Raw genomic sequence first — 26,910 nt, forward strand, 5'->3', positions numbered from 1 at the left:
GTTCTAGAAGATAAAGGCACAGATTACTGATACAAAATTTTAGTTTGTCCCTTTTATTTCTGTTCCTATTTTATTTCTGTAAAAACTATTATTTTTCCTCAGAGTAATCTTGTAAGACCTTGGATAAAAAGCCTATCATTGTAACTTCAAAATTGTCCCCAATGCGAAGCCGGGGCAGGTGACAAGTACCTCATTAAATATCGAGATATTAGGCTGCAACAAAACATTTTCTTAAAACATAAACCAGCTAAACGACTACATTTTATTTGTTTACAAAACAATATTTAAAACACAAACATTCAGAAGCTCACCACAATCTCTCGATTTTCCAGGGCTTCTAGAGCCATTTTGGCTGCTTTATTCTCTACGGATTTCTTCGTCTTTCCTTCAGCTTTTCCGAGCATTTGATTATCAATAAATACTTTACAAGTGAAGCTTGAAAAGATTGACAGAAATTGGTGTTACTTCCCATTACATCATTATTACAATCATGGTTATAAGTGTTTTTAACATTCCCACATGTGCTTAATGTAGAAGGAGTGATGCAGTAGTTCTGACAATTGTTAGGTTTTATTAGATGTATTACTAAATGCAATAAGCCTCATACTCTAGGCATTAGAAAGACAGATTCAAAGGGCCGGATGCAATAACGACAGAGTTTGCCAGACATGCGGGATGCCAGCCGAACCTGGACGTTTTTTAAAGGGGTATACAGAGGCGTCAATCACTAAGAGTATACCCGGTAGGCCAAAAAGGGGACGTGGCTTTGCGGGACGAGGCATGGCTTCATGGGAGGGCGTCTGGCTAAGCATTCCGACCTCCGTTTTCATCACTCCGGGCGTCCCTGCATTGCTGGCTATTACAAAGTGACAGAAGCTGTTTGTTGCACGTAACGATACAGTGCAGCACTCGGCTCCTGTCACTGAGCAGGAGTGGCACTTTGGTGTCACCCCTCGGCGGGTGACACCCGGGTGCGGGCCACACCCCCCTTGTGAAGCCACTGGGAGAATACATTTACAAGGCAAAACCATGCCTTTTAAATGACTGGCCCCTTAAAAAAATAACCGAGTTTGGCCAGCAACCCACACGTCCAGCGAACTTGGACGCTATTACATTTGGTCCTAAAGTTCAATGCAAGCTTGCTATTCTACTGAAAGCTGGATGACATGGGTTGCAGCGAATCACATTATCATGACTCTTCAAAGTGCTGCACAATGTTGCAAATTGCAGCACTGCACACTCGGGATGCATCACTATGGGATCTGCAGAGAGGACACTGACAATGTCAGTCAGTATGGTGCAATGGAATAAATATACTGTGCACTAGCATCTCACTTTGGGCCTTCTTCAGTGTTGCAAGTACAGTAAGTGGAACTGCAAACTGCTTTTGTTTTATTCTGAAAACCTACTCAGAGGTAGCTGCATAAGCAACTTTGCAAGTGTGGCTCCCTCCCCTAAGTGTACCGGGTGTAGTATGGAAGGTCGACCACACTTAGGTCGACAGTGTCTAGGTCGACATGTACTAGGTCAACATGAGTTTTTTTCAGTTTTTTTGGTGTCGTTTTCTCTGTACAGTGACCGGGAACCCCAATTAGTGCAACGTGTCCCCTCGCATGGCTTGCTATACGCTCGCCATGCTTCAGGCAAGGTGCCTCGCTCCGCTACCACTGCGCTTGGCACAGGTTACCATTCCCGACTGTAGTCAATGTGGATCGTAAAGTATGAAAAAGTTAAAAAAACAGAAAAAAAAACCAGTGAATAACTCATGTCGACCATTTGTCACGTCGACATAGAACACGTCAACCTAGAGTCCCTGTCGACCTAGAGACCATGTCGACCTACGTACTGTCAACCTATAGTGATCGACCGAGACAATGTCGACCTAAGTGTGGTCGACCTAGAGACCGGATACCAGTGTACCAGTGTCAGATGTGGCGGCGTGGTTTCAGCCCAAGTTCACAAAATAATAAAAGTTGCACACACAATGGAAACCCAGGACAGTTAATAGACAGACAGAAAAGATACTGTAAGTACTTAAGTGGATTGTAGGAACTGTAATGCAAAGTGAAAAATACCCAAATAGGATATTTTATTTATTTTTAATGATAAAACTCGAAAAACATATGTAAAGGACACCCCTTCCCCAAATGAGTAGGAAGCACTCTTTATTTGAATTAAGCAAATGTTAACTGCAGCGTAAAGTGATATTTGAAACACAAATGCAGCAGTTTCAGAACGTTTGCATAAATGGGTGTGTTTTTTAAATGAGACCAATCAGCACTTGCAAACTGAGTTGCATTTTGCGTCTGCACGCCCACATTATAGCTTTACTGTAATTTGGCTATTTCTGCATGCCCCACTGGCAATGTCTGCATGTCCACTCCAGCCATGATCCCCTAGTCGTACGCAGACTCTTTACAAACATATACATAAAAAAAAAAATCCACTTTATGAAAATTTGCCCATGCGCATTAAAATGCCAGAAAAAGCCACAAACAGCGTTTATAAGGCTCACATTTGCACTATTGTATAGATGGGAAACCTCTACGTCAATTTTCATCTCTGTGTCTGGGGCTGATGCACTTAATGTATAGTACCAATGGTATAGAGTAGGTGGTCGTCAAAGAAATGCCATTTATGTATGAATTCCTCTAAAAACTTACACAAGATTGTGCGGTGGTCCTGTTTGGCCAGGTGTTTCAAATATTGGTTGTGGCTTTGCATTTTTCTGGCAGTAGGTAATAAGCAATCCTTTGTAGTTTTTCTCCTCCATCACTATAGCAGCCATTTGCAAAAAGCTGTAAACAAAAAAGCAGAAGCAGAATGAGCTAGGTTTTTATAAATTTTCAGGGGAGAGAATTTAACAATAAAAATGGATATTCACCAATAATTTCAATTGTGTTTTATTCACTTATTCATAATCAGCAACATTAATGTAATGTAAAAATATTCAACATATACTTATCACCTTCATATAACACTGAGGGGTTTGTTATAGATCACAAACGACTACTATAGAGGTAAAAGGAAAATAATTAACACAGCAGTAGTAGAAAATTTCATGGAGGTACATAACTCTCAGTGAAAAAGAGCCAAAAAACCTTGTTAGGTACGTCAAAGAGCTGACATCGAGCCGAAGGCGCGCATGCAAAAATGGAATGTGGCCTTGTGCCTGCTAGACCACAACCCTGGTATAAAATATATTGAAAAAGCCAACGACATAAAATAAAAAAATGTAAAGGCAGATCCATTGAAAAAGCCACTTTCACAAAAAATAATTGAAAAAGCCAGATTCACGTAATAACCTTAAGTTCCCTCATGTGTCACTTCAGCTAGCTCCCCATGTGACACTCCTGCTAGCATTCTCCTATGTCACTCCAGCCAGCTCCCCATGTGACACTACTGCTAGCACCCTCCTATGTCACTCCAGCCAGCTACCCATGTGACAATAGTGCTAGCAGCCTCCTATGTCACTCCTGCCAGCTACCCATATGTCACTCCTGCTAGCACCCTCCTATGTCACTCCAGCCAGCTCACCATGTGACACTCCTGCTAGCACCCTCCTATGTCACTCCTGCCAGCTCCCCGCATGTCACTATAGCCAGCTCTCCCATGTGTCACTCCTGCTAGCACCCTCCTATGTCACTCCAGCCAGCTCACCATGTGACACTCCTGCTAGCACCCTCCTATGTCACTCCTGCCAGCTCCCCGCATGTCACTATAGCCAGCTCTCCCATGTGTAACTCCTGCTACCACCTTCATATGTCACCCCAGCCAGCTTTCCCATGTGTCACTACTTCCAGCACTCTTCTTCATCACTCCAGTCAGCTCCTACATGTGTCACTCCTGCCAGGACCCTTCTGTGTCACTCCAGCCAGCTCCGCCTTGTGTCACTGTAGCCCACCTTCATGTGTCACTAAAGTTCCCCCACCAAGTCGTGCCATTGCTGCAGCCCCTACTGTGTTCTCTGTTTGCCAGTGGGTGTCTCGTCTCTAGTATCTGGCTCCTTCAATTTTCAGTCCCTGTAGTGCTGCTGCATGTCTGGCGGGAGTGTAGCAGTTTCTTAACTGTTGTGGTCACATGATTTAGAGTGTTGGGAGCCACATTTAAATAAAGAAAGAGCCTCATGAGGGCTCAAGAGCCACTGGTTGCTTTAACAGATGTATTTTCAGCTAGAAGCAACCTTACATCTACAGTAATATGTAGTTGCATATATAGTAGGCGTCAATCATCAATATTCGAACGCTGCACAAATCTTGTGTAGACAAATTATTTACACTTGGTACGGAATGTATATCTAAGATAGATTTAATACAAAATAAGATTCCTGTTAAAGGGGTATTATCTCCCCCTCGAAAAGCCAGGGGACCAAAGTGTTATCTATGTATAGCTCTGGCACAGCTCAAAATACAGTTCGAGAAAATAAATTAAAACCTTCTGAAGTCACCATAAGACCAAAACAATTCATAAATACAGAAATACCATATAATAATTATTATGCATTATATTATTATTAGGCCCTTGATTTTTACGATCTTAAAAACTAAAATTAGTTTTTTTTCTATCCATGTTTTAGGATTTTACAGGTTTTAAAAATGCCAGTTTAGAAATGTATACGTTGCATAAAAAAAAAAAACATGCAACATATCTTTATGTTTGGAACACTGCGGGCGATTCAGATCTGATCGCTGCTGCGTGTTTTCGCACAGTGGGCAATCAGGTACTAACTGCGCATGCACCGCAATGTGCACGCGCGTCAGGCATCGCTGGACAGCAACAGGATGGTACAAAAAATCCGTTTGCACGGGCGTTCGCGAGGTGGTGATTGACAGGAGGAAGCCGTTTGTGGGTGATAACTGAGCGTTTACTGGGAGTGTCCATAAAAACGCAGGCGTGCCCAAGCGTTTTCAGGGAGGGTGTCTGACGTCAGCTCCAGCCCCGATCAGCCTTTTATGATTGTACTGTAGGAGTAAGTCCTGGACTGCGCAGAGACTGCACAAAGTGGCGTTTAGCAGTTTGGCGTACACATAGGATTGCACACTTGCATGGCGAATATACAATATACACTCTCCCTGGAGGCGGCAACTGTCTGAACACAGGACAGCAAAATTAGAAGCCCAGCAATCAGATCTGAATCACCCCCATTGTGCCTTTATTACAGATGTGTCCTGCCACTTCCCTGCAGCGTTTGCTCCCGCAATACACTATGCCGCGGGAGACTGGGATCCATTTGCAAACGCGGCTTTACCATAGGAGCAAATGGATCATTCGCACCCGCAAATCTAGGAAGCCCGCAGTTGCGTTGCGTACCCTACGCAGCAAGGCTGTAACAGGACACATCTGTATATGTGAATTACATATGAAAACTACTCATTCCACACATTTCCACAGTAAATTTATATAGTTTAAACTTAAGATACAGAATTAAGTATTTTTAGGTTCTAAAAGGCAAAATAGGTCTTATTAGGTATTAACAACCAGATTAGGTAATTTTAGGTTCTGCAGAAATTATGTTATTCCCTGGTATATGAAACATAAAAGATACTGAAATCTTGAGTGTAATGGGAAAGGAATGGAATAGGTTATAACATAAGAATCCTGTGCTTAATTAATATCGTACACAGTGCTATGGACATGTAGACTCGGTATGGGTTAGGCATGCGTTGCCGGCTGCCAGGATCAAAGCGATCAGCATACCGACCCAGGGGAACTCAGCAGAAGAATGCTGGCAGGGGAGGCGATCGCAACAAAGCCCCTTGCGGGCTCGCTGTGCACGCCACACAGCGGCTTGATGGCATGCACAGATTTGATTCTGTCACGCCTAGCAAGGTTTCAGGATATGGCAGCTGAGACTTGCCCAAAGAAGTAGTTGTCTGCGGATGAATAAGACGAGGGGGTTGGATATAGTTCCTTCTCATGGGACAAGGGGCAATGAGGAACGTAGCTGGAGCTAAGAGTCAGTGAGTTGAAGTTCTTGAGAATGAGGCTGAGGTAGAGAACTGTGGCTTGTGAACGATGACTTAAAGACGTAATTGTAGACAAAGAACTGCGGGTTGTGGCTTGAAAGACAAGACTGTAGATAATGAACTGCGGAACTGTGAATAGTGGTTAAAGACGTGGCTGAAGGGAAAGAACTGTGGACTGCGACTTGAAAGACGAGGCTGTAGATAATGAACTGCGGACTGTGGACGGTGGTTCAAAGACGTGGCTGGAGACAAAGATCTGCGGACTGTGGCTTGAAAGTCGAGGCAGAAAACCCGGGGCCTTCCGTACCCAAAGGGTCTTACTGGACCGGGGTTTCCAGGAGCGCTTCCACAGGCAGCAGTAGGTTAGGAACGGTAGGGCTGCAGCAGCAACTGAGAACCGGCTAAGCAGGGTTAGGAGTAACCAGAATACGGCAAGAATCCTGGGAGCACATGGCTAAAGCACCTACAACAGGGTTGTAACTTGAAGCACTGACTGGCCTCCCTGTCATAAACCAGCCCCCTTTTATAAGGAGAACTCTCCCTGGATTGGCTGGAAGAAACAGGAAGCCAAAACTATGCCTCAAACTTGGTCTCCAACATGGCGGCGCCCAGTAATGCAGACCTCTCTGCATAGCCACACAGCTCACTGCCCCTGGTCTCCTAGCAACATCCCGGCAAGAGAGACACGCTGCAGCGGCGTCCCGCCGCCACGAGCGGACCCCTTCACCACCGCCCACGGACCCGGTGCAGCAGCCCTCCTGCCCACAAGCTGCCTGTGAAGCCAGCCCCACAGCCCCAGCGTACCGGTAAGACCCCGGACGCTGACAGATTCGCACTCTATGGGTGTCGTGGACACCCATGGTGGGAAAAGACCCTGTGGGTAAGTATTCTGACTGCTGGCATTTTGAGCGCTCGGGATTCCAGCATCAGCATGGCGACCACTGGGATCTAAAGCGCGGGTCACATGACTGCATCCCCTTGTTACATATTGTACCTATCATAATGGATCTTAATGAATTTCTCATGCTTCTTCCTAATTAAGCAGGGGAGGACAGCAGCATGCATAAAATTCCAGCAGTGACTTCAAGTGCAGGAAACCTTAACGCTATAGGCACGATACCATCTTGTGTACATCATATACGTTACTTATCTGATCAAAACAAACATTCTCGGCACTAGTTCATGTATAACCCTCCTATATTAAACAGTTATCTCACCCCTAGTCTCATTGTTTCCATGCTGCTGTCCTAAGCACAGTAATTCCTGAGTGTGGCCGGAGACCCTGGCGGCCACATGATTAATGGCGGCCACGACAAGTAAGGGGTTAACCCTTAAGTGCCCGGCGCCATTTTAAGGACAATAGGCACTTGGGGCCACTGTTAAATGACCTTATGGCGCCAGGCGCGGACAGTTTAAAAATATGTTTAATAATGTGTCATATGTTATATCGCTGCGCAGTTGGAGAATAATGGACTGCACGGTTATAGAACTGTATGGGCAGGGCACTTATGAGAAAAGTACATGTATTTTGTTTCTAAAAAGACCTTGACAAGAGTTCTTGAGACTTTTGTATAAAAGTCGTATGTTAATTGTCCTAGTTCCAGCAGGGTATTGGTGACAATTGGCAGGCTTTTGGTGACCAAACATTTTCTTTGAGATACAAAGGAAGGTTTGAAGAGAAGACTGTTTGGGTTTCCAGCATCTACTTGTCACAACTGAGGGCTGAGGCTGACCTAGGGAGGCCTCAGTTGTAGGGGCTGGAGTGTAAGTGAACCGGGATGGTTGGATAGGGTTCCAAGACATGCAGAGGATTAGGCACCAAAGCCCGAAGGATTGACGAAGACAACGTGGTAAAATAAAGGGGGTAATTCCAAGTTGATCGCAACAGGATATTTTTTTAGCAGTTGGGCAAAACCATGTGCACTGCAGGTGGGGCAGATATAACATTTGCAGAGAGAGTTAGATTTGGGTGTGGTGTGTTCAATCTGCAATCTAATTTGCAGTGTAAAAATAAAGCAGCCAGTATTTACCCTACACAGAAACAAAATAACCCACCCAAATCTAACTCTTTCTGCACATGTTATATCTGCCTCCCCTGCAGTGCACATGGTTTTGCCCAATTGCTATCAAAAATCCTGCTGCGATCAACTTGGAATTACCCCCAAAGTCTGTTTATTAAACACACAGTTCTGATACACCAAGGCAGTTCATGTAATTCAACGGTAGATTGTGCAATGCAAACAACAGTACAGTTCCTTTAGCACAGTGGTAGAAACATGCTGTGGCAATATAGAATGAGTTGGAAATAAAGTCACTGCAAGACCCGGAGATGTAATGTCTGTTGGCCACAACTAACCACTGTAAAGAGAAACAAGCATGTACTGACCAGCAGGTTATACTCTGAGAGCTGGAGTTGAGATAGATGCATAGAGGTTGAGGAGAACTGCCGGGGATGCCGGATGGAACCGGACCAGACGGGAAGGTGTAGCAGAACTCACCAATGATGTTAGAGTCTGATGGTGGCGAGTATCGATGGCGGAACACCGATGGAGCTGGAGATCAATGGCGGAACACCGATGGAGCTGGAGATCAATGGCGGAACACCGATGGAGCTGGAGATCAATGGCGGAACACCGATGGAGATGGAGATCAATGGCGGAACACCGATGGAGCTGGAGATCTGCAAACAACGGGAGTGGAGCGATACCAAACACTGCTGAAAGCGGAACAGAGTCCAACGTTGGAAGCTGAAAGCCGATGTAGGTATCACAGCAGATAACCAAGAGCAGAGCTGGAACAACGGAAGTCAGGCTGCACATCAAGCTGGTAACTGGTGCAGGTCTCTAAGTGGAGCTGAATCACAGGAGTTGAACACAGGAGGTGGAATACCTGGAGACTCGAACTGTAGATTCCACAGACAGGAGAGACATGTGCACAAGGTTTGACAACCAAAGCACTGACGATTATCCAGCCCTGGAGCAGGATATTTATCCCAGCTGGTGAGCAGGGATTGGCTGGATAATTACACAGAGTCCAGAGTGCAGCTGCTGGGTAATCAGACAGAGTCCAGAATGCAGCTGATAGGCTGTAAAGCAACATGTGATGAATCCAAACAAGGCTTCGCCCATGTTTTAATCTGGAGGGAAAGTCTGTTTGAACTTTAGCATGTGAGAGACTGAGGCCATGTTACACAGCGTGCTGCACGCAGACAGCGCAGGTGGAATCCAGGCTTGGAGCGCTGGGCCAGTCTCAGGAGACACTTGGAAGGTAAGAAATGGTGATGAATTACCCGGATCGTGACACTCCTGTTGTGTGATAAGCCAAGAACGGTTTTACATGGTGGTGTGAGAGAGACAGGGGCATGTTAATCACATTGGGTGTCATTCCGAGTTGATCGTAGCTGTGCTAAGTTTAGCACAGCTATGATCCTTAACTCCGACATGCGGGGGGACGCCCAGCAGAGGGCTAGTCCACCACGCATGTCAGTGCCGGCCCCCCCACACAAATACAAAAGCATCGCACAGAAGCAATGCCTTTGTATTTGAGGAGTGACTCCCGGCCAGCGCAGCTCCTGCGGCCAGCGCAGCTCCTCTGCCCAGGAAGAACCCACTTTACGAGTAGAGTGGGCCTTAACAGATGTAGGACACAGCAATCCTGCCGTAGAATACGCATGCTGGATAGTGAACCTGATTCTGCGAGAGAAAGTCTGCTTAGAAGCAGGACACCCAAGTTTCTTGGGATCATACAGGACAGAGAGTCCGATTTTCTGTGACGAGCAGTCCTCTTCACATAGATTTTCAGAGCCCTTACAATATCCAAGGACTTTGATGAAACTGAGGAGTCAGTAGCAACTGGCACCACAATAGGCTGGTTGATATGAAATGTCGACACAACCTTCGGAAGGAACTGCGGACAGTTCCGGAGCTCAGCTCTATCTGCATGGAAGATCAAGTATGGGCTTTTACATGACAAAGCCCCCAACTCCGACACACGTTTAGCAGAAGCCAAGGCCAACAAAGTGACAGCCTTCCACGTGAGAAACTTGACCTCAACCTCCTGTAGAGGCTCAAACCAGTCTGAATGGAGGAACTGCAACACCACGTTAAGATCCCAGGGTGCCGTAGACGACACAAAAGGAGGTTGGATGTGCAGAACTCCCTTCAAAAAGGTCTGAACCTCAGGGAGGGCAGCCAACTGTTTCTGGAAGAAAATGGATAGGGCCGAAATGTGGACCTTTACGGAACCTAATCTAAGGCCCATATCCACACCAGCTTGGAGGAAGGTGAGAAATCGTCCAAGCTGAAACTCTACCGTATGATACTTCTTGGATTCACACCAAGACACATACTTTTTCCAAATGCGATGGTAATGCTTTGACATTACTCCTTTCCTAGCCTGTATCAGGGTAGGAATAACCTTGTTCAGAATGCCCTTCTGAGGCAATATCTGGCGTTCAACCTCTATGCCGTCAAACGTAGCCGCGGTAAGTCTTGATAAGTCAACGGCCCCTGCTGCAGCAGGTCCTCCCGAAGAGGTCTTGGCTCTTCTAGCAGTAGATCCAAAAGATCAGCATACCAAGTCCTTCTTGGCCAGTCCGGAGCAATGAGGATTGCCTGAATTCTTGTTCTCCTTATGAGTTTTAGCACTCTTGGAATGAGTGGAAGTGGAGGAAACGCGTACACCGACTGGAACACCGCAGAGTCACCAGGGCGTCCACCACCACTGCTTGCGGGTCCCTCGACCTGGAACAATATCGCCAAAGTTTCTTGTTGAGACGAGAGGCCATCATGTCTATTTTGGGTATGCCACAAAGATCTGTTACCTCCTTGAACACCTCCGAATGGAGACCCCACTCTCCTGGACTGAGATTGTGTCTGCTGAGGAAGTCCACTTCCCAGTTGTCTACTCCCGGAATGAAGATTGCCGACAGCGCCAACGCGTGTTTTTCTACCAAGAGGATGATACTCGTTACCTCTGACACTGCAGGTCTGCTCTTCGTTCTGCCCTGTCGGTTTATATAAGCCACTGTCGTTACATTGTCTGACTGCACTTGAATGGCCAGATTTCTCAGAAGATGGGCCACTTTGAGAAGACCGTTGTAGACGGCTCTTAGTTACAGAATGTTTATCGGCAGGCCGGCTTCCAGACCTGACCACCTTCCTTGGAAAGTTTCCCCTTGAGTGTCTGCGCCCCAGCCCCGGAGAATTGCATCCGTGGTTAGAAGGATCCAGTCCTGAATCCCGAACCTGCGGCCCTCCAGAAGGTAAGGTAATTGCAGCCACCTGAGTGAGATCCTGGCCTGTGGCAACAGACGTATTCTCTGGTGCATGTGTAGATGAGATCCCGACCATTTGTCCAGGAGATCCAGTTGGAAGGACCGAGCATGAAATCTCCTGTACTGCAGAGCCTTGTAAGAGGCCACCATCTTCCCCAGAAGGCAAATGCATTGATGAACCGACACCCGGGCTGGCTTCAGGACATCCCGGACTATTGTTTGTATCACCAACGCTTTTTCCTCTGGAAGAAACACCCTCTGTACTTCAGTGTCGAGGATCATTCCCAAAAATGACAACCTCCTGGTTGGTTCCAAATGTGATTTTGGAAGATTCAGGATCCAACCATGTTCCCTGAGAAGCTGTGTCGTGAGAGCTATGGACTGTAACAGCTTCTCCTTTGGATGATGCCTTTATCAGCAGATCATCCAGATATGGAATTATGTTCACCCCCTGTCTGCGGAGGAGAACCATCATTTCCGCCATCACCTTGGTGAATACCTTTGGTGCTGAGGAGAAGCCGAATGGCAGGGCCTGGAATTGAAAATGACAGTCCAACAGTGCGAATCGAAGATAAGTTTGATGCAGTGGCCAAATCAGAATGTGGAGGTACGCATCACTGATATCCAGGGATACCAGGAATTCCCCCTCCTCCAGACCTGATATCACCGTCCTTAGAGACTTCATTTTGAACTTGAATTCCCTTAGAAAGGGGTTTAGTGATTTTAAGTTCAGAATGGGCCTGACCGAACCATCCGGTTTCAGTACCACGAAAAGGTTCAAATAGTAACCCTTGCTTTGCATCTGGGGAGGAACTGGTACAATAACCTGTGCCTCCACCAACTTCTGGATGGCTCCCTGTAGGAAAGCCCTGCCTGCCGGCAAAGCTGATTTGAAGAACCGGTGAGGAGGGAGATCTTGAAATTCCAGAAATTCCAGCCGGTACCCCTGGGACACAATATCTTGTACCCAGGGATCCAGGCCAGACGATACCCTCACGTGACTGAAATGTCTGAGTCGCGCACCCACCGGCCCTACCTCTAGGCCGCGCAGTCCACGTCATGCGGAGGACTTTGGCGTTCCTGAAGTAGGCTTCTGTTCCTGGGAACCCGCAGCAGCAGGTTTCTTGAATTTTGGTGGACCTCCTCTAAAAGGTGCTGGACGTTTTGGCCTTTCTTGTTTTAGAAACCCGAAAGGACTGTGATGCAGCTGAAGAAAAAGGTTTCTTCGTAGCAGGTGCAGCTGAGGGAATAAAATAGGATTTTAATACCTACCAGTAAATCCTTTTCTCTTAGTCCGTAGAGGATGCTGGGGATGCTTTAAGAACCATGGGGTATAGACTAGATACGCAGGAGACATGGGCACTTTAAGACTTTAAATGGGTGTGAACTGGCTCCTTCCTCTATGCCCCTCCTCCAGACCCCAGTTATAGGAACTGTGCCCAGGGAGACGGACATTTCGAGGAAAAGGATTTATTGTTAAACTAATGGTGAGATACACACCAACTCACACCACAAACACGCCGTACAACATGGCATTAGCAAAAAGTCCAGTCAACGGCATGAACAAAATCAGCAACAGGCTGACCGTAACCGAAACACAACCTTTGTGTAACACAAGCAATAACTATTAAACAAGTACTGCAGATAGTGTCCGCACAGGAACGGGCGCCCAGCATCCTCTACGGACTAAGAGAAAAGGATTTACCGGTAGGTATTAAAATCCTATTTTCTCATACGTCCTAGAGGATGCTGGGGATGCTTCAAGAACCATGGGGTTTATACCAAAGCTCTAGAACGGGCGGGAGAGTGCGGATGACTCTGCAGCACCGATTGACCAAACAAGAGGTACTCCTCAGCCAGGGAATCAAACTTGTAAAACTTCGCAAAGGTATTTGAACCCGACCAAGTAGCAGCTCGGCAAAGCTGTAATGCCGAGACACCTCGGGCAGCCGCCCAGGAGGAGCCCACCTTTCTGGTAGAATGGGCTTTTACCGATTTCGGTAACGGCAATCCTGCCATAGAATGAGCATGCTCAATCGTATTACAAATCCAGCGTGCAATAGTCTGCTTGGATGCAGGAGCCCCAATCTTGTTGGGAGCCCACAGGACAAACAGCCTCTGTTTTCCTAAGCTGCGCCGTTCTGGCGACACAGATCTTCAAAGCTCTGACCACATCGAGAGACTTCGAATCAGCCAAAGCATCAGTAGCCACCGGCACCACAATAGGCTGGTTTACGTCAAATGATGAAACCACTTTTGGCAGAAATTGCTGACGAGTTCTCAACTCCGCTCTATCAGCATGGAAGATTAAATAGGGGCTTTGGTGAGACTAAGCCGCCAACTCAGATTCCCACCTTGCGGATGCCAAGGCCAACAACATGACTACTTTCCAAGTAAGGAATTTTAGCTCAACCTTACGTAAAGGTTCAAATCAGTGAGAATGCAGGAACCGCAGTACCACATTAAGATCCCACGGTGTCACAGGGGGCACAAATGGAGGTTGGATGTGCAGCACGCCTTTCACGAAGGTCTGAACTTCTGGAAGAGAGGCCAATTCTTTCTGAAAGAAGATTGACAAAGCCAAAATTTGTACTTTAATAGAGCCCAACTTTAGGCCCGCATCCACACCTGCCTGCAAAAAATGGAGCAAACACCCCAGCTGAAATTCTTCCGTAGGAGCTTTCTTGGATTCACACCAAGACACATATTTCCGCCAAATACGGTGGTAATGCTTTGCCGTTACTTCTTTTCTAGCCTGAAGAAGTGTGGGAATGACTTCACTGGGAATACCCTTTCGGGCTAGGATTTGGCATTCAACCGCCATGCCGTCAAACGCAGCCGCGGTAAGTCTTGATACACGCACTGTCCTTGCTGTAACAGGTCCTCCCGTAGAGGAAGAGGCCAGGGATCTTCTATGAGTAATTCTTGAAGATCTGGATACCAGGCCCTCCTTGGCCAATCTGGAACAATGAGTATCGCCTGAACCCTTGTTCTTCTTATCTTTATCACCTTTGAAATGAGAGGAAGTGGAGGGAACACATATACCGACGGAAACACCCACGGTGTCACTAGGGCGTCCACCACTACCGCTTGAGGGTCCCTTGACCTGGAACAATATCTGTGAAGTTTCTTGCTGAAGCGGGACGCCATCATGTCTATTTGAGGAATTCCACAAGGACTTGTCACTTCTGCAAAGACCTCTTGATGAAGACCCCACTCTCCTGGATGGAGATCGTATCTGCTGAGGAAGTCTGCTTCCCAGCTGTCGACTCCTGGAATGAAGACCGCTGACAGAGCGGTTGCATGTCTTTCCGCCCAGTGAAGAATCTTCGTGGCCTCGGCCATTGCCGCTCTCCTCTTTGTTCCACCCTGGCGGTTTATGTACGCCACTGCTGTTATGTTGTCTGACTGAATCAAGAAGGGCAGACCGCGAAGAAGATGTTCCGCTTGCAGAATGCCATTGAAAATGGCCCTTAATTCCAGAATGTTTATGCGCAGACAAGCTTCCTGGCTTGACCATTTTCCCTGAAAATTTCTCCCCTGTGTGACTGCTCCCCAGAAGGTGAGAACTGTGCAGCCACCACAGAAGGGAGATCCTGGTTCTGGAAGATAGGATTATTTTCCGGTTCATGTCCAGGTGAGACCCGGACCACTTGTCCAACAGGTCCCGCTGAAACACCCTGGCATGGAACCTGCCATACTGAATGGCCTCGTAGGTCGCCACCATCTTCCCCAGCAACCGAGTGCATTGAAGAATCGACACTCTTGTCGGTTTCAGAATCTGTTTTACCATGGTCTGTATTTCCAGAGCCTTTTCCACTGGAAGAAAGACTCTCTGTAATTCTGTATCCAGAATCATACCCAGGAACGACAGCCGTGTCGTCGGAACCAACTGTGATTTTGGCAAGTTTAGGAGCCAACCATGTTGTTGCAGAATCGTCAGAGAGAGCGCAACGTTTTTCAGCAATTGCTCCTTGGATCTCGCCTTTATGAGGAGATCGTCCAAGTACGGGATCATTGTGATTCCCTGCTTGCAAAGGAGAACCATCATTTCCGCCATAACCTTGGTGAAAATCCTCGGAGCCGTGGACAGCCCAAACGGCAACGTCTGAAATTGGTAATGACAATCCTGAACAGCAAACCTGATGTGGAGGATATATATGAATGTGTAAGTAGGCATCCTTTATTTCGACCGACACCATAAAATCCCCTTCTTCCAGACTGGAGATCACTGCTTGGAGAGATTCCATCTTCAATTTGAATTTTTTTAGAAAAAAATTGAGGGATTTTAGGTTCAGAATCGGTCTGACTGAGCCATCCGGCTTTGGTACCACGAACAAAGTAGACTCGAATAAAAACCCTCCCCCTGTTGTGACGGGGGTACCGTGACAATGACTTGATTTTGACACAGCTTTAGTATCGCAGCGTATACCACCTCCCTTTCTGGAAGAGAAGCTGGCAAAGGCCGATTTTAAAAATCGGAGAGGGGGCACGTCTTGAAACTCTAATTTGTACCCTTGGGTCACTATTTCTAATATCCAAGGATCCAGGGCCGAGCGAGCCCAGACCTGACTGAAGAGTTTGAGACGTGCCCCCACTGGTGCAGACTCCTGCAGAGGAGCCCCAGCGTCATGCAATGGATTTGGTAGAAGCCGGAGAGGACTTCTGTTCTTGGGAACTTGCAACAGCCTGTGATCTTTTTCCCTTTCCTCTTCCTCTCGCAGCAAGGAAGGAGGATCTTCGTCCTTTTTTGTATTTATTGGGCCGAAAGGAGTGCATCTGATAGTGGGGCGTTTTCTTTTGTTGCGCAGGTACATAAAGTAAAAATTACGACTTACCCGCGGTAGCCATAGATACCAGGTAAGTGAGGCCATCACCAAACAAGACACTACCGTTAAACGGTAGACTCCATAGCCTTCTTCGAGTCAGCATCAGCATTCCATTGATGAATCCACAATGCCCTTCTAGTCGAGACAGCCTTGGCATTGGCCCTTGATCCCAAAAGGCCAATATCTCTTGCAGCGTCCCTGATATGACCCAGAGTCAAAAGCACGTTATCCCTGTCCAGGATATCTATCTCAGATGACAAGTTATCTGCCCATTTTTCAATAGCGCTACTCACCCATGCCGAAGCAACGGCAGGCCTGAGTAGCAAACCTGTAGTGACATAAATGGATTTTAGTATAATTTTCCTGCTTACGATCCGCAGGATCCTTTAGGGCTGCCGTGTCCGGAGACGGAAGCGCCACCTTTTTGGACAGACGCGATAGAGCTTTATCCACTGTGGGGGTTGACTCCCACTTTTCCCTGTCCCCCGAGGGGAACGGATATGCCACTGGAATTCTTTTGGGAACCTGTACCTTCTTGTCAGGATTTTTCCAAGCCTTTTCAAAAAGAGCGTTCAGTTCATGAGAGGGAGGAAACGTTACCTCAGGTTTCTTTCCTTTAAACATACAGACCCTAGTATCAGGAACAGCAGGGTCCTCCGTGATATGTAATACGTCTTTTATCGCCACAATCATGTACTGAATACTCTTAGCCAGTTTTGGATTTAATCTGGTATCACTATAGTCGACACTGGAATCAGAGTCCATGTTGGTATCTATATCTGCTATCTGGGTAAATGCACATTTCTGTGACCCCGAAGGGGTCTGAGCTTGTGACAATGCATCTTCCATGGATTTCCTCCATGTCTGGTTCTTAGACTCTGATTTATCTAATCTCTTAGTCAACCGAGCCACATTTGCATTCAAAACACTCAACATAATTACCCACCCAGCAGTCGGCGGTGCCGACAGGGTCACTCCCACCTCCTTTTCTGTACTCACTCTGGCTTCCACCTGGGAAGCGCACTCAGCCTCAGACATGCCGACACACATGTACCGACACCTACAATCACACTGGCCTATAGGGGACAGACCCACAGCAAAGCCTGATAGAAAGACACAGAGGGAGTTTGCCAGTCCTTTCAGGTCCCCATGCTGCCCAGGGCGCCCCCCCGTGCCCTGCACCCTGTCAGTGCTGCTGTGTGTTTGGGAGCATGGCGCGCAGCGCCACCGCTGCGTGGTACCTCAGGACCTGAAGTCTTCTGCCGTCACTGAAGTCTTAATTTCTTCTTTTACTCACCCGGCTTCTTTCTTCTGGCTCTGTAAGTGGGGGTGACGGCGCGGCTCCGGGAACGAACAGCTAGGCGTACCAAGTGATCGAACCCTCTGGAGCTAATGGTGTCCAGTAGCCTAAGAAGCAGAGCCTTTGAACTCAAAGAAGTAGTTCTGCTTCTCTCCCCTCAGTCCCTCGAAGCAGGGAGCCTGTTGCCAGCAGTGCTCCCTGAACATAAAAAACCTAACATAAGTCTTTTTTCAGAGAAACTCAGTAGTGCTCCCCTGTTTGTGACCAGTCTCCCTGGGCACAGAATCTAACTGGGGTCTGGAGGAGGGGCATAGAAGGAGGAGCCAGTTCACACCCATTTAAAGTCTTAAAGTGCCCATGTCTCCTGCGGATCCAGTCTATACCCCATGGTTCTTGAAGCATCCCCAGCATCCTCTAGGACGTATGAGAAAGGTGACCTTACCCGCTGTAGCCATGGAGATCCACGCATCTAACGCTTCCCCAAAGAGAGCATGACCTGTGCAGGCTAGGGTCTCCACACCTCTCCTGGATTCCGTGTCGGCAGACCACTGGCGCAGCCAAAGTCCCCTACGAGCTGAGACAGACATGGAAAATATCCCTGCAGCCATGGAACCCAGGTCTTTCATGGATTCCACCATAAATGCTGCAGAATCCTGAATGTTACATAAAAACAATTCAACATCACTTTTATCCATTGTATCCAAATCCTCAAGTAACGTGCTTTACTATAGCTTTGGAAATCCATGCACAGGCAAGCCGTGTATATGTATTTGAGCGTAGTATCAATTTTGCGATCAGCTGGCTCGTTTAAGGCGGTAAATCCTGGAACAGGTAAAACCACCTTTTTCGAGAGTCTGGATACAGATGCGTCCACTATGGGTGGGTTTTCCCATTTTTTCCTATCCTCCTCAGGAAAGGGGAAAGCAACCAGAACCCTTCTAGGAATCTGGAATTTTTTTTCTACCGGTTTTCTTATGCTTTCTCAAAAATAGCATTTAATTCTTTGGACGCAGGGAAGGTTAGCGGGGCTTTCTTATTGTCAGTGAAGTAAGCCTCCTCAACCTGCTCAGGTGTTGTACCAGCAATATTCAACACATCCCTAATAGCCTCTTTCATCAACTGCACCCCTTTTAGCAAGAGATGCGGTCCCCGTGAGCACATCCCCATCACCGTCTGCCGTATCAGAATCGGTATCCGTGTCATCTTGCATAATCTGGGCAAGAGCACTAAGTGGGAACCTACAGAGGGGGGCCCTGAGGTAACAGAACCGGGCCAAACTGCCAAAGAGTTCTGTAAAACCTGAGTTGCAGATTCATTCTGTGCAACCCTAGTAGAAATCTGAGAAATCATAGATTTGATAGAGGATAACCACCTGGCTCCCTTGCTGGTATCTGCGCTAAAACAGTGCAATCCTGATTACATGGAATGAGATCATCCTAAGAGGACATATCCTCTGCAGCATATGACACAGAGTCCCTGGACATAGCTAAATGGAGACCCCAGACACTCCACACACACACACAGGGGAGGTTAGACAGAGTTTCACCCCCCCCCCCCCAGAATGGCAAGAGAGACACAGAGATTGGAGCCAACCCATACACAGAGCTTTCAGGGTATAGGGAGACCCCAACCAGCGCTGACTGTGCGCCTTAATAGGTTACACAGTCTGTTCACAGCCCCCCCCCCCCCCCTTTCTACAACCCCCTTTTACCGTAAGAGATATCTGGAGTTGGTATGGAGGGACTGCTCTTCACTGACAGCGTTTCTGCAGGCAGGAAAATGGCGCTGAACCCTGCTGGGTCCGCTCTGAGGAGAAGCTCCACCCCCTTAATGGCGCTGTCTTCCCGCTCTTCTGGAGATTATACTGGCCTGAGGAATCATGCTGGCAGCGATCCTGGGACCCTGACAGGCTTAGAGGTCAGTGTAGGGTGTAGGTGCTGGCTCAGGGCGCCCATCACAGCGTCGCACTATGTATCGCTGAACCCCGGAGCGCCGTTAGTACTGCGCTCCATACCCTGTTGCCGTCATCTTCACACCGGCTCCCCGCTTGCCAGGGGGGCTGGTGACTGACTCGCCACTGATCTTCTAGCTCTGTAAGGGGGTGGCGGCATGCTGCCGGGGTGAGCGATCCTGTGGCGGGGAAAGTTCGATCCCCTCAGGAACTCAGTGTCCTGTCAGCGGAGATAGTGGCTCAAACCCTGCAGGGCGGACACTACTCCCCCGCTTAGTCCCACAAAGCAGCCTCCCTGTAAAATAATAAACTCTAAAAATAAACTTTTATCAGAGAAGCTCTGTAGAGCTCCCCTAGCTGTGACCGGCTCCTCCGGGTACATTTTCTAAACTGAGTCTGGTAGGAAGGGCATAGAGGGAGGAGCCAGCCCACACTCTCAAACTCTTAAAGTGCCAATGGCTCCTAGTGGACCGGTCTATACCCCATGGTACTAATGTGGACCCCAGCATCCTCTAGGACACAGGTTCTCAAACTCGGTCCTCAGGACCCCACACAGTGCATGTTTTGCAGGTCTCCTCACAGAATCACAGGTGAAATTAGCTCCACCTGTGGACCTTTTAAAATGTGTCAGTGAGTAATGAATACACCTGTGCAGCTGCTGGGTTACCTGCAAAACATGAACTGTGTGGGGTCCTGAGGACCGAGTTTGAGAACCACTGCTCTAGGACGTAAGAGAACACGTTTTAATTGGGAAATCAATCCCAGAAAACTGTAGAAATGTGGTCCAATCAATAAGAGAAGATCACTTTGGAAAGTTAAGAAAATAGAAATATATATATATAAATATATATATATATATATAAATATATATATATATATATATATATATATATATATATATATATATATATATATATATATATATAGTAAATTAAAGAAGGCTGCGGCACTCGAGGTCTTGTCAAAAAGTTAGTTATAATTGAAACATCAAAGTCAATACATCGACGTTTCGGGGATTTTAACCCCTTTTTCAAGATGTGTAGAAGCGTGTGTCACATCTTGAAAAAGAGGTTAAAATCCCCGAAACGTCGATGTATTGACTTTGATGTTTCAATTATAACTAACTTTTTGACAAGACCTCGAGTGCCGCAGCCTTCTTTAATTTACTATTGATTCCGTTACTGGAGGCACCGGGGGCAGATCTTACATTACAAACAGAGTGCCGGGCTGAATTTCAATATATATATATATATATATATATATATATATATATATATATATATATATATATATATATATATAGGTTGTTTGAGCCCTGTGTACCTGTAAGCTGCACAAGTTAGCCTTGCCTGGCAGCTCAATTTGAAAACCTGTCGGACCTCCGGCTAGTCATTACAATAGAACCTAACATTCAAGTTACTGTCAGGTTAGTTTTGACATTGTTACAGTAGACTTGCATGCCCTGCCTCCTAGAGGTGACACTACCTGTCTTCCCTACTGCTGTAGAAAACATTACTTTAACATCAGTTCATGATGTCAGCATTGGCAGTTATGATTAGTAATTTGGTTAGGGCTATTTATCATTATCCCCTTGCCAGAACAGCTGCAAATGTTTACTGTGGCAGGTTCAGGGGCAGATGTATTAACCTGGAGAAGGCATAAGAAAGTGATAAACCAGTGATATGTGCAAGGTGATAAAGGCACCAGCCAATCAGATCCTAACTGTTAATTTACATCTTGGAGCTGATTGGCTGGTGCCTTTATCACCTTGCCCATATCACTGGTTTATCACTTTCCTATGCCTTCTCCAGTTTAATACATCTGCCCCTCAGTCTCTTAGGTCGTAGATGTGTGCTCCGAGGGCTGGAGAGAACAAAAATGGATTCCTCTTCACTCTCCAGACCCTCTTTCTGTAGGTAGTAGCAGGCTAATGCCATCAAAGCTTGATATATAGCACACCCACAACATGCTGTATGCCCTGTTAGATACAGGAACGGAGAAGATATCTCCTGTCATGGGCATAGCTATAGTGAATACAAGGGGTGCCATTGCTATGGGGCCCAGAGGCTTAGGGGGAAATGGTCCCAGGTTATATACTTGCACTAGTTAAAAGGACACCATGGCTGGATTATAGTGAAAGGGGGGCGCTCGCTACTCACGCAGGAGCTGCGTTTTTTTTTTAAGTCCTGCTGCTGGGAGTCGGGGCTCTGTCATGCTGAGTGTATGTGTCTCTGTATGTAAATTATTTATATATATATATATATATATTGGGTAGTGAAGAGTACAAGCGCTAATGAGTGTAGTGACAATTATACTGGAAATAATCAGGTGGATTAAAAGATTATTAAAATGGCCTTAGGCACTTATCTGATAAAAACAAAACTTCAATCCGGTATTCATCATTTTAGGAATCATGTAAAAGAAGAAACAACAAACATAGTGTGTATCGTTCACAGGTAAAAATAGAGCATTTCGCTATATAAGGTGCAAATTTAGGGAATTTTGGCTATTCCCAATAAAATTATAATCTGTAGCTTCACAACATAAAATACAGATTTTAATGAACAATACAAAACACGGCTAGACAACACACGTACAAGATTTTAAAATCTTAAAAGCTTATCTGTCCGTTCTAAGCACAAGGGAATCAGTAACCAATTGTTCCAGGGACACAGGATAGCCAAAGTTTATGCGTACAGGATAAAAGTAGTTCAAATGCTTATCTGTCCATCAATAGGAGTTTCAGCAGCAAACGGTCCCAACGCGTTTCGTCCTTCAGAGTGTGGACTTCTTCAAGGGGATCAGACGAAACGCGTTGGGTTCCCTGCAGTGACCCCCTTGTCTATTTTAAAGCTAAGTCTTTTACCTTGATACCTTTTTACCTTTTTACCTGATTCGGATATTATATGACCTTTTATGTATTTTATCTATATATACTATTAAAACTGTTTGTTCGATTTTATATATTCTTTGGCTCATAAATCTTAAGCTCTTAACATTATCTGTATTTTTACACAACATTGGTCGCCGGTACCCTTATCCCTCCACTGCATCTTTTCTCTGGCAGCACCGTACTAGTGCTGCACCCTTAAGGGGTGGCTGACACCTTTAACAAGGTGGTTGTGTATTTTATACCTTGTTAATACATCATACAGCTTTTTATTTAATCAAGTTAGTACTGAGACTATACCCCACAAGTGGCGCTGTATCACCCTTTTGCAATATATATATATATATATATATATATATATATATATATATATACATATACATACACACATACATACATACAAGCCAAATAATCCGGCACTCATGCAGGCCCTCCACTGCAGTAATAATGGCTCCTGGTGCCTTCCTCACAGGCTAGCAGCCTAAACGTATTGTTCGGTAAGAGGCGGCACTCGGAGACTTTCAATGCAATCAAAATACAAAATTTATTTGTGCATCAACGTTTCGGAGCCAAAGCCCCGTCGTCATCCTGATGACGGGGCTTCGGCTCCGAAACGTTGATGCACAAATAAATTTTGTATTTTGATTGCATTGAAAGTCTCCGAGTGCCGCCTCTTACCGAACAATACAATATATATATATATATATATATATATATATATATATATATATTGCTGTTTATCTGTAATGGGCAGGCTATAATGATGCTGCACTATATTCACCAGTACTGGCACGTGTAAGCTCACCAGTCCCCGCACAGCTCCCGGCCAGTCTGGGATAGAGAACTCTAGTAGCCACCAGCAGCTGGCCGAAGGGGTCTGGGCATGGCCTGTGCGGGGTATGGGAGGATCAACCACAGGACTCTGCCCCTCCACCAGCACGCAGTATATATAAAGCAGCTGAGCCAGTTGTCTGCCTCCGCCTCACCTGCAGCCCCAGCACTGACCCCCTCCTCCTCCCAGCCACCGCACTGCTCGCCCCACACCGGGTCTCACCCCTTCCTGCCAGACTGATCCATCTTCTCCCCCCACTGGTAAGTGGCCACAAGTGTCACCAGTGCCGCACTTTATTTTATGAAAACGCTTGATGAAACTTGATAAATAGGCCACTCACTCATTTTCTTTCATCCAGGCAGCGCATTGTCCACCACAAATTCACTGCTGGTGAGCGTGTGCAGAAGTATATAGGGAGCAGTGTAGTAATGGCCATCCATGTGACCTCCATTGATGGTTGCCAATAATGGTGGTTAGACAGGAGTATTCGGTGTCTATGCGGTGCAGTACCATATCTGGTTTAAACCATAAAAGGTACGCGCATGTGCAGAATAGACTGAGCCCACGCTGTTGTCAGAGACAAAATAAGTGATGCAATTTTCCTTTGTGCGTGACCTCAAGCCAGGGGTGGGGCTGGACTGCTGAGTTCACCCTGACAAGTTAGCAAGGCGGCAATGCTGGCACACTGTGTAAACCAGACCCAGGAGCAGCGCAGACCTGCCGGCTTATAGCCGAGTACAATAGGCAACCTTTCAGGACCCAGCATTATTTACAATAGTCTATATTTGATTATCCTTTAAAATCCCTGATCCTGATTCTTGTAGGTGCTCTTGCTGCTGCTGCTGCTGGTGGTGGTGGTGTTTTTTCTCAGTTATGGACACATTTTTACAGACAATGGGGGTCATTCCGAGTTGTTCGCTCGCTGCCGAGTTTCGCTATATTGCGATTAGTCGCTTACTGCGCATGCGCAAGGTTCGCAAAGTAAGTCTGGAGCTACTCAGAAACTGCTAAGAAATTTCTATTCGCAATTCTGCGAATCTTTCGTTCGCAATTCTGCTAAGCTAAGATACACTCCCAGAGGGCTGCGGCTTAGCGTGTGCAATGCTGCTAAAAGCAGCTAGCGAGCTAACAACTCGGAATGAGGGCCCATGATGGGTCAATCAGCAGTAGCAGTCAGCACATTATTTTAAAAAAAAAATTATCATAAAATACGTACTTTCAAGTTCGCATTACTACTATTCTGTATTAATATATCACACTCACATATGCATGTATTCCATAGTGGATAAGCAGTAGGAGCCCTGATACAGTAAACTCCTATGAATACAATTACAGCATATATAAAAAGTTATACGTCATTGCTAGCCTACCAAGAGGAGTTCAGTGCATAGGCAATAATTCTATTACCTCCAAATACATAATAATACGGCTTATAAAGCACAGCCGGTAATAACAGTGATATGACATGGATCACTGACCTGCTCTGTCCGAGTCTCGCCGCAGCTTCTCCCCAAATCCCCAGCCTGTCAGTGAGTGCATGAGACACACTGTCAGGGGCAGAACTTCCAAGTGACTTCATCGTCGCCACGCCTCCCTATCTCTGTAGGACACGCCCTCCTTGCCGAGAGCGGGGCGGTCAGTGGCCAGTAGACATAGGTATCCTCCCCTCAGCCGGCACGCAGCGGGGAATTACCTAGCTGTAGGCGGGGATAGAGGGAGCCAAACTGAAAGCGACAAGTTTCTGTTTCGATTCTAGAAAACATTGAGAGCTTGGGAAACTACTGGAAGCCGGGGCAATGTGCAGCAGCCTCACACTAGTACTACCAGTAGTCGCCGGTATGGGTGTACGAGAGCTACTGCTGGTAAACATTGTTCCAGAAAGGACTGCACGGTTTTTATTACATACATACACACACAGGCGTAGAGCCCGGCCCTCTCATCATTACATGAATACCTCTCCTGTTGCCTTCCGTGTTTAGTGGGCCAAGCTGCTGCCCTATGCTGCAGAATACACGTATGCGGCGGCACTCAGGACAATAGACACAGGCAGCCGTGTTTGAAACAACGTTTCAAAGCAGATGCTTTTTCGTCAGGGCATATACTGTACAAACATTAAAACACTCACCATGCCATATCCCGCCGCCGGCTTCTCGTACTGTGCAGGGGGAGCTTTCAGCACCACGATGCAGTACATACCCTCCAACATGACCCGCCCCACTAGGTACAAAATGCTCTGTTTCTGGACTTCCCTCTTTATTTATTATTGCAATCACCTGTGAAGAAACAGCTTTCTTATCATTTAACTAGTTCAACACAGGTGATGGAAATCATAAATTAAGAGGGAAGTCCAGAAACAGAGCATTTTGTACCTAGTGGGGCGGGTCATGTTGGAGGGTCTGGCAGTATTCCCAAATGTCACAGAGCTTTGTAGTCATATAAGTCCTATACGACACGCTCTAATACTAAGTATTATCTATATCTTTCTCTTACGTCCTAGAGGATGCTGGGGACTCTGTAAGGACCATGGGGTATAGACAGGCTCCGCAGGAGACATGGACACTATAAAGAAGTTTTAGTACTGGCTCCTCCCTCTATGCCCCTCCTCCAGACCTCAGTTAGATATGGTGCACTACAGGGGAGCTCTCCAGAGTTTCTCTGAAAAAGAATTTAGTTAGGTTTTTTATTTTCAGGGAGCACTGCTGGCAACAGGCTCCCTGCATGTTATACTGAGGAGAGAGAAGCAGACCTACTTAAGTGATAGGCTCTGCTTCTTAGGCTACTGGACACCATTAGCTCCAGAGGGAGTGGAAACGCAGGTCTCACCCCGCCGTTCGTCCCAGAGCCGCGCCGCCGTCCTCTTAGCAGAGTCGGAAGATAGAAGCCGGCTAAGTATAAGAAGAAAAGAAGACTTCAAGGCGGCAGAAGACTTCAGATCTTCACGCTGCGCGCCATTGCTCCCACACACAACACACAAGGCACTGATTGGTGCAGGGCGCAGGGAGGGCGCCCTGGGCAGCAATAAACCTCTAGGGCTGGCAAACATACATATATAGGCTACAGAGGCACTATATATCATAACCCCCGCCAGTATTGTAAAAATGAGCGGGACCGAAGCCCGCCGGTGAGGTGGCGGAGCTTGATCCCTCAGCACGGAAAGCGCCATTTTCTCCACAGCATGGAGCTGGCTCCCCGGACTCTCCCCTGCTGAAGACACAGGGCAAAACAGGAAGGGGGGGGGGGGGGGCACTTATTAGCAGCAGTGAGTGTATATAAAGTTATTATATATATATTTATATAAAAGCGCTGTTTTATCTGGGAATTCTATTTCAGTGGCGCTGGGTGTGTGCTGGCATACTCTCTCTCTGTCTCTCCAAAGGGCCTTATTGGGGCTCTGTCTCCATATAAATATCCCTGTGTGTGTGGGGTTGTGTCGGTACGTGTGTGTCGGCATGTCTGAAGCGGAAGGCTCATCTAAGGAGGAGGTGGTGCAGATGTTTATGGTGTCTCCGTTCGGCAGCGCCGACACCTGATTGGTTGGACATGTGGAATGTTTTAAATGCAAATGTAAATGTATTACATAAGAGATTGGACAAAGCAGAGTCCAAGGATTTGACTGTGTCACAGGGCCCTTCAGGGTCTCAAAAACGTCCCCTGTCCCAAATAGTAGACACTGATACCGACACGGATTCTGACTCCAGTGTCGACTATGATGATGCAAGGTTACACCCAAGGGTGGCAAAAAGTATTCATTATTTGATTATTGCAATAAAAGATGTTTTGCATATCACAGATGACCCCTCTGTCCCTGACCCGAGGGTACACAGGTTTAAGGTAAAGAAACCTGAGGTAGCGTGTCCTCATCTTATG

General features: G+C 46.7%; 1 protein-coding gene across 6 annotated transcripts in view; it reads right to left on the bottom strand.

Annotated features, from left to right (window-relative positions):
- LOC134910212 (interferon-induced, double-stranded RNA-activated protein kinase-like) overlaps nt 1-25,254 on the bottom strand; it is a 354,989-nt gene extending 329,735 nt beyond the window's left edge. For 4 of the 6 annotated variants that reach the window (XM_063917992.1, XM_063917986.1, XM_063917991.1 and 1 more), the window contains exons 1-3: nt 24,522-24,644; nt 2,664-2,798; nt 312-435 (exon numbers count right to left, since the gene is read on the bottom strand). In XM_063917992.1, coding sequence (XP_063774062.1) covers nt 312-435; nt 2,664-2,798; nt 24,522-24,622 — 360 coding nt within the window. In that variant the 5' untranslated portion in view covers nt 24,623-24,644. Of the gene's footprint in view, nt 1-311; nt 436-2,663; nt 2,799-3,305; nt 3,327-24,521; nt 24,645-25,168 lie in introns of those variants that run through there. The other 2 variants (XM_063917987.1, XM_063917988.1) reach the window with 2 other exon arrangements.
- Nucleotides 25,255-26,910: the final 1,656 nt, after the last annotated feature.

The sequence above is a fragment of the Pseudophryne corroboree genome, chromosome 4 (genome assembly GCF_028390025.1).
Source record: "Pseudophryne corroboree isolate aPseCor3 chromosome 4, aPseCor3.hap2, whole genome shotgun sequence".
In the NCBI taxonomy this organism is placed as follows: Eukaryota; Metazoa; Chordata; class Amphibia; order Anura; family Myobatrachidae; genus Pseudophryne; species Pseudophryne corroboree.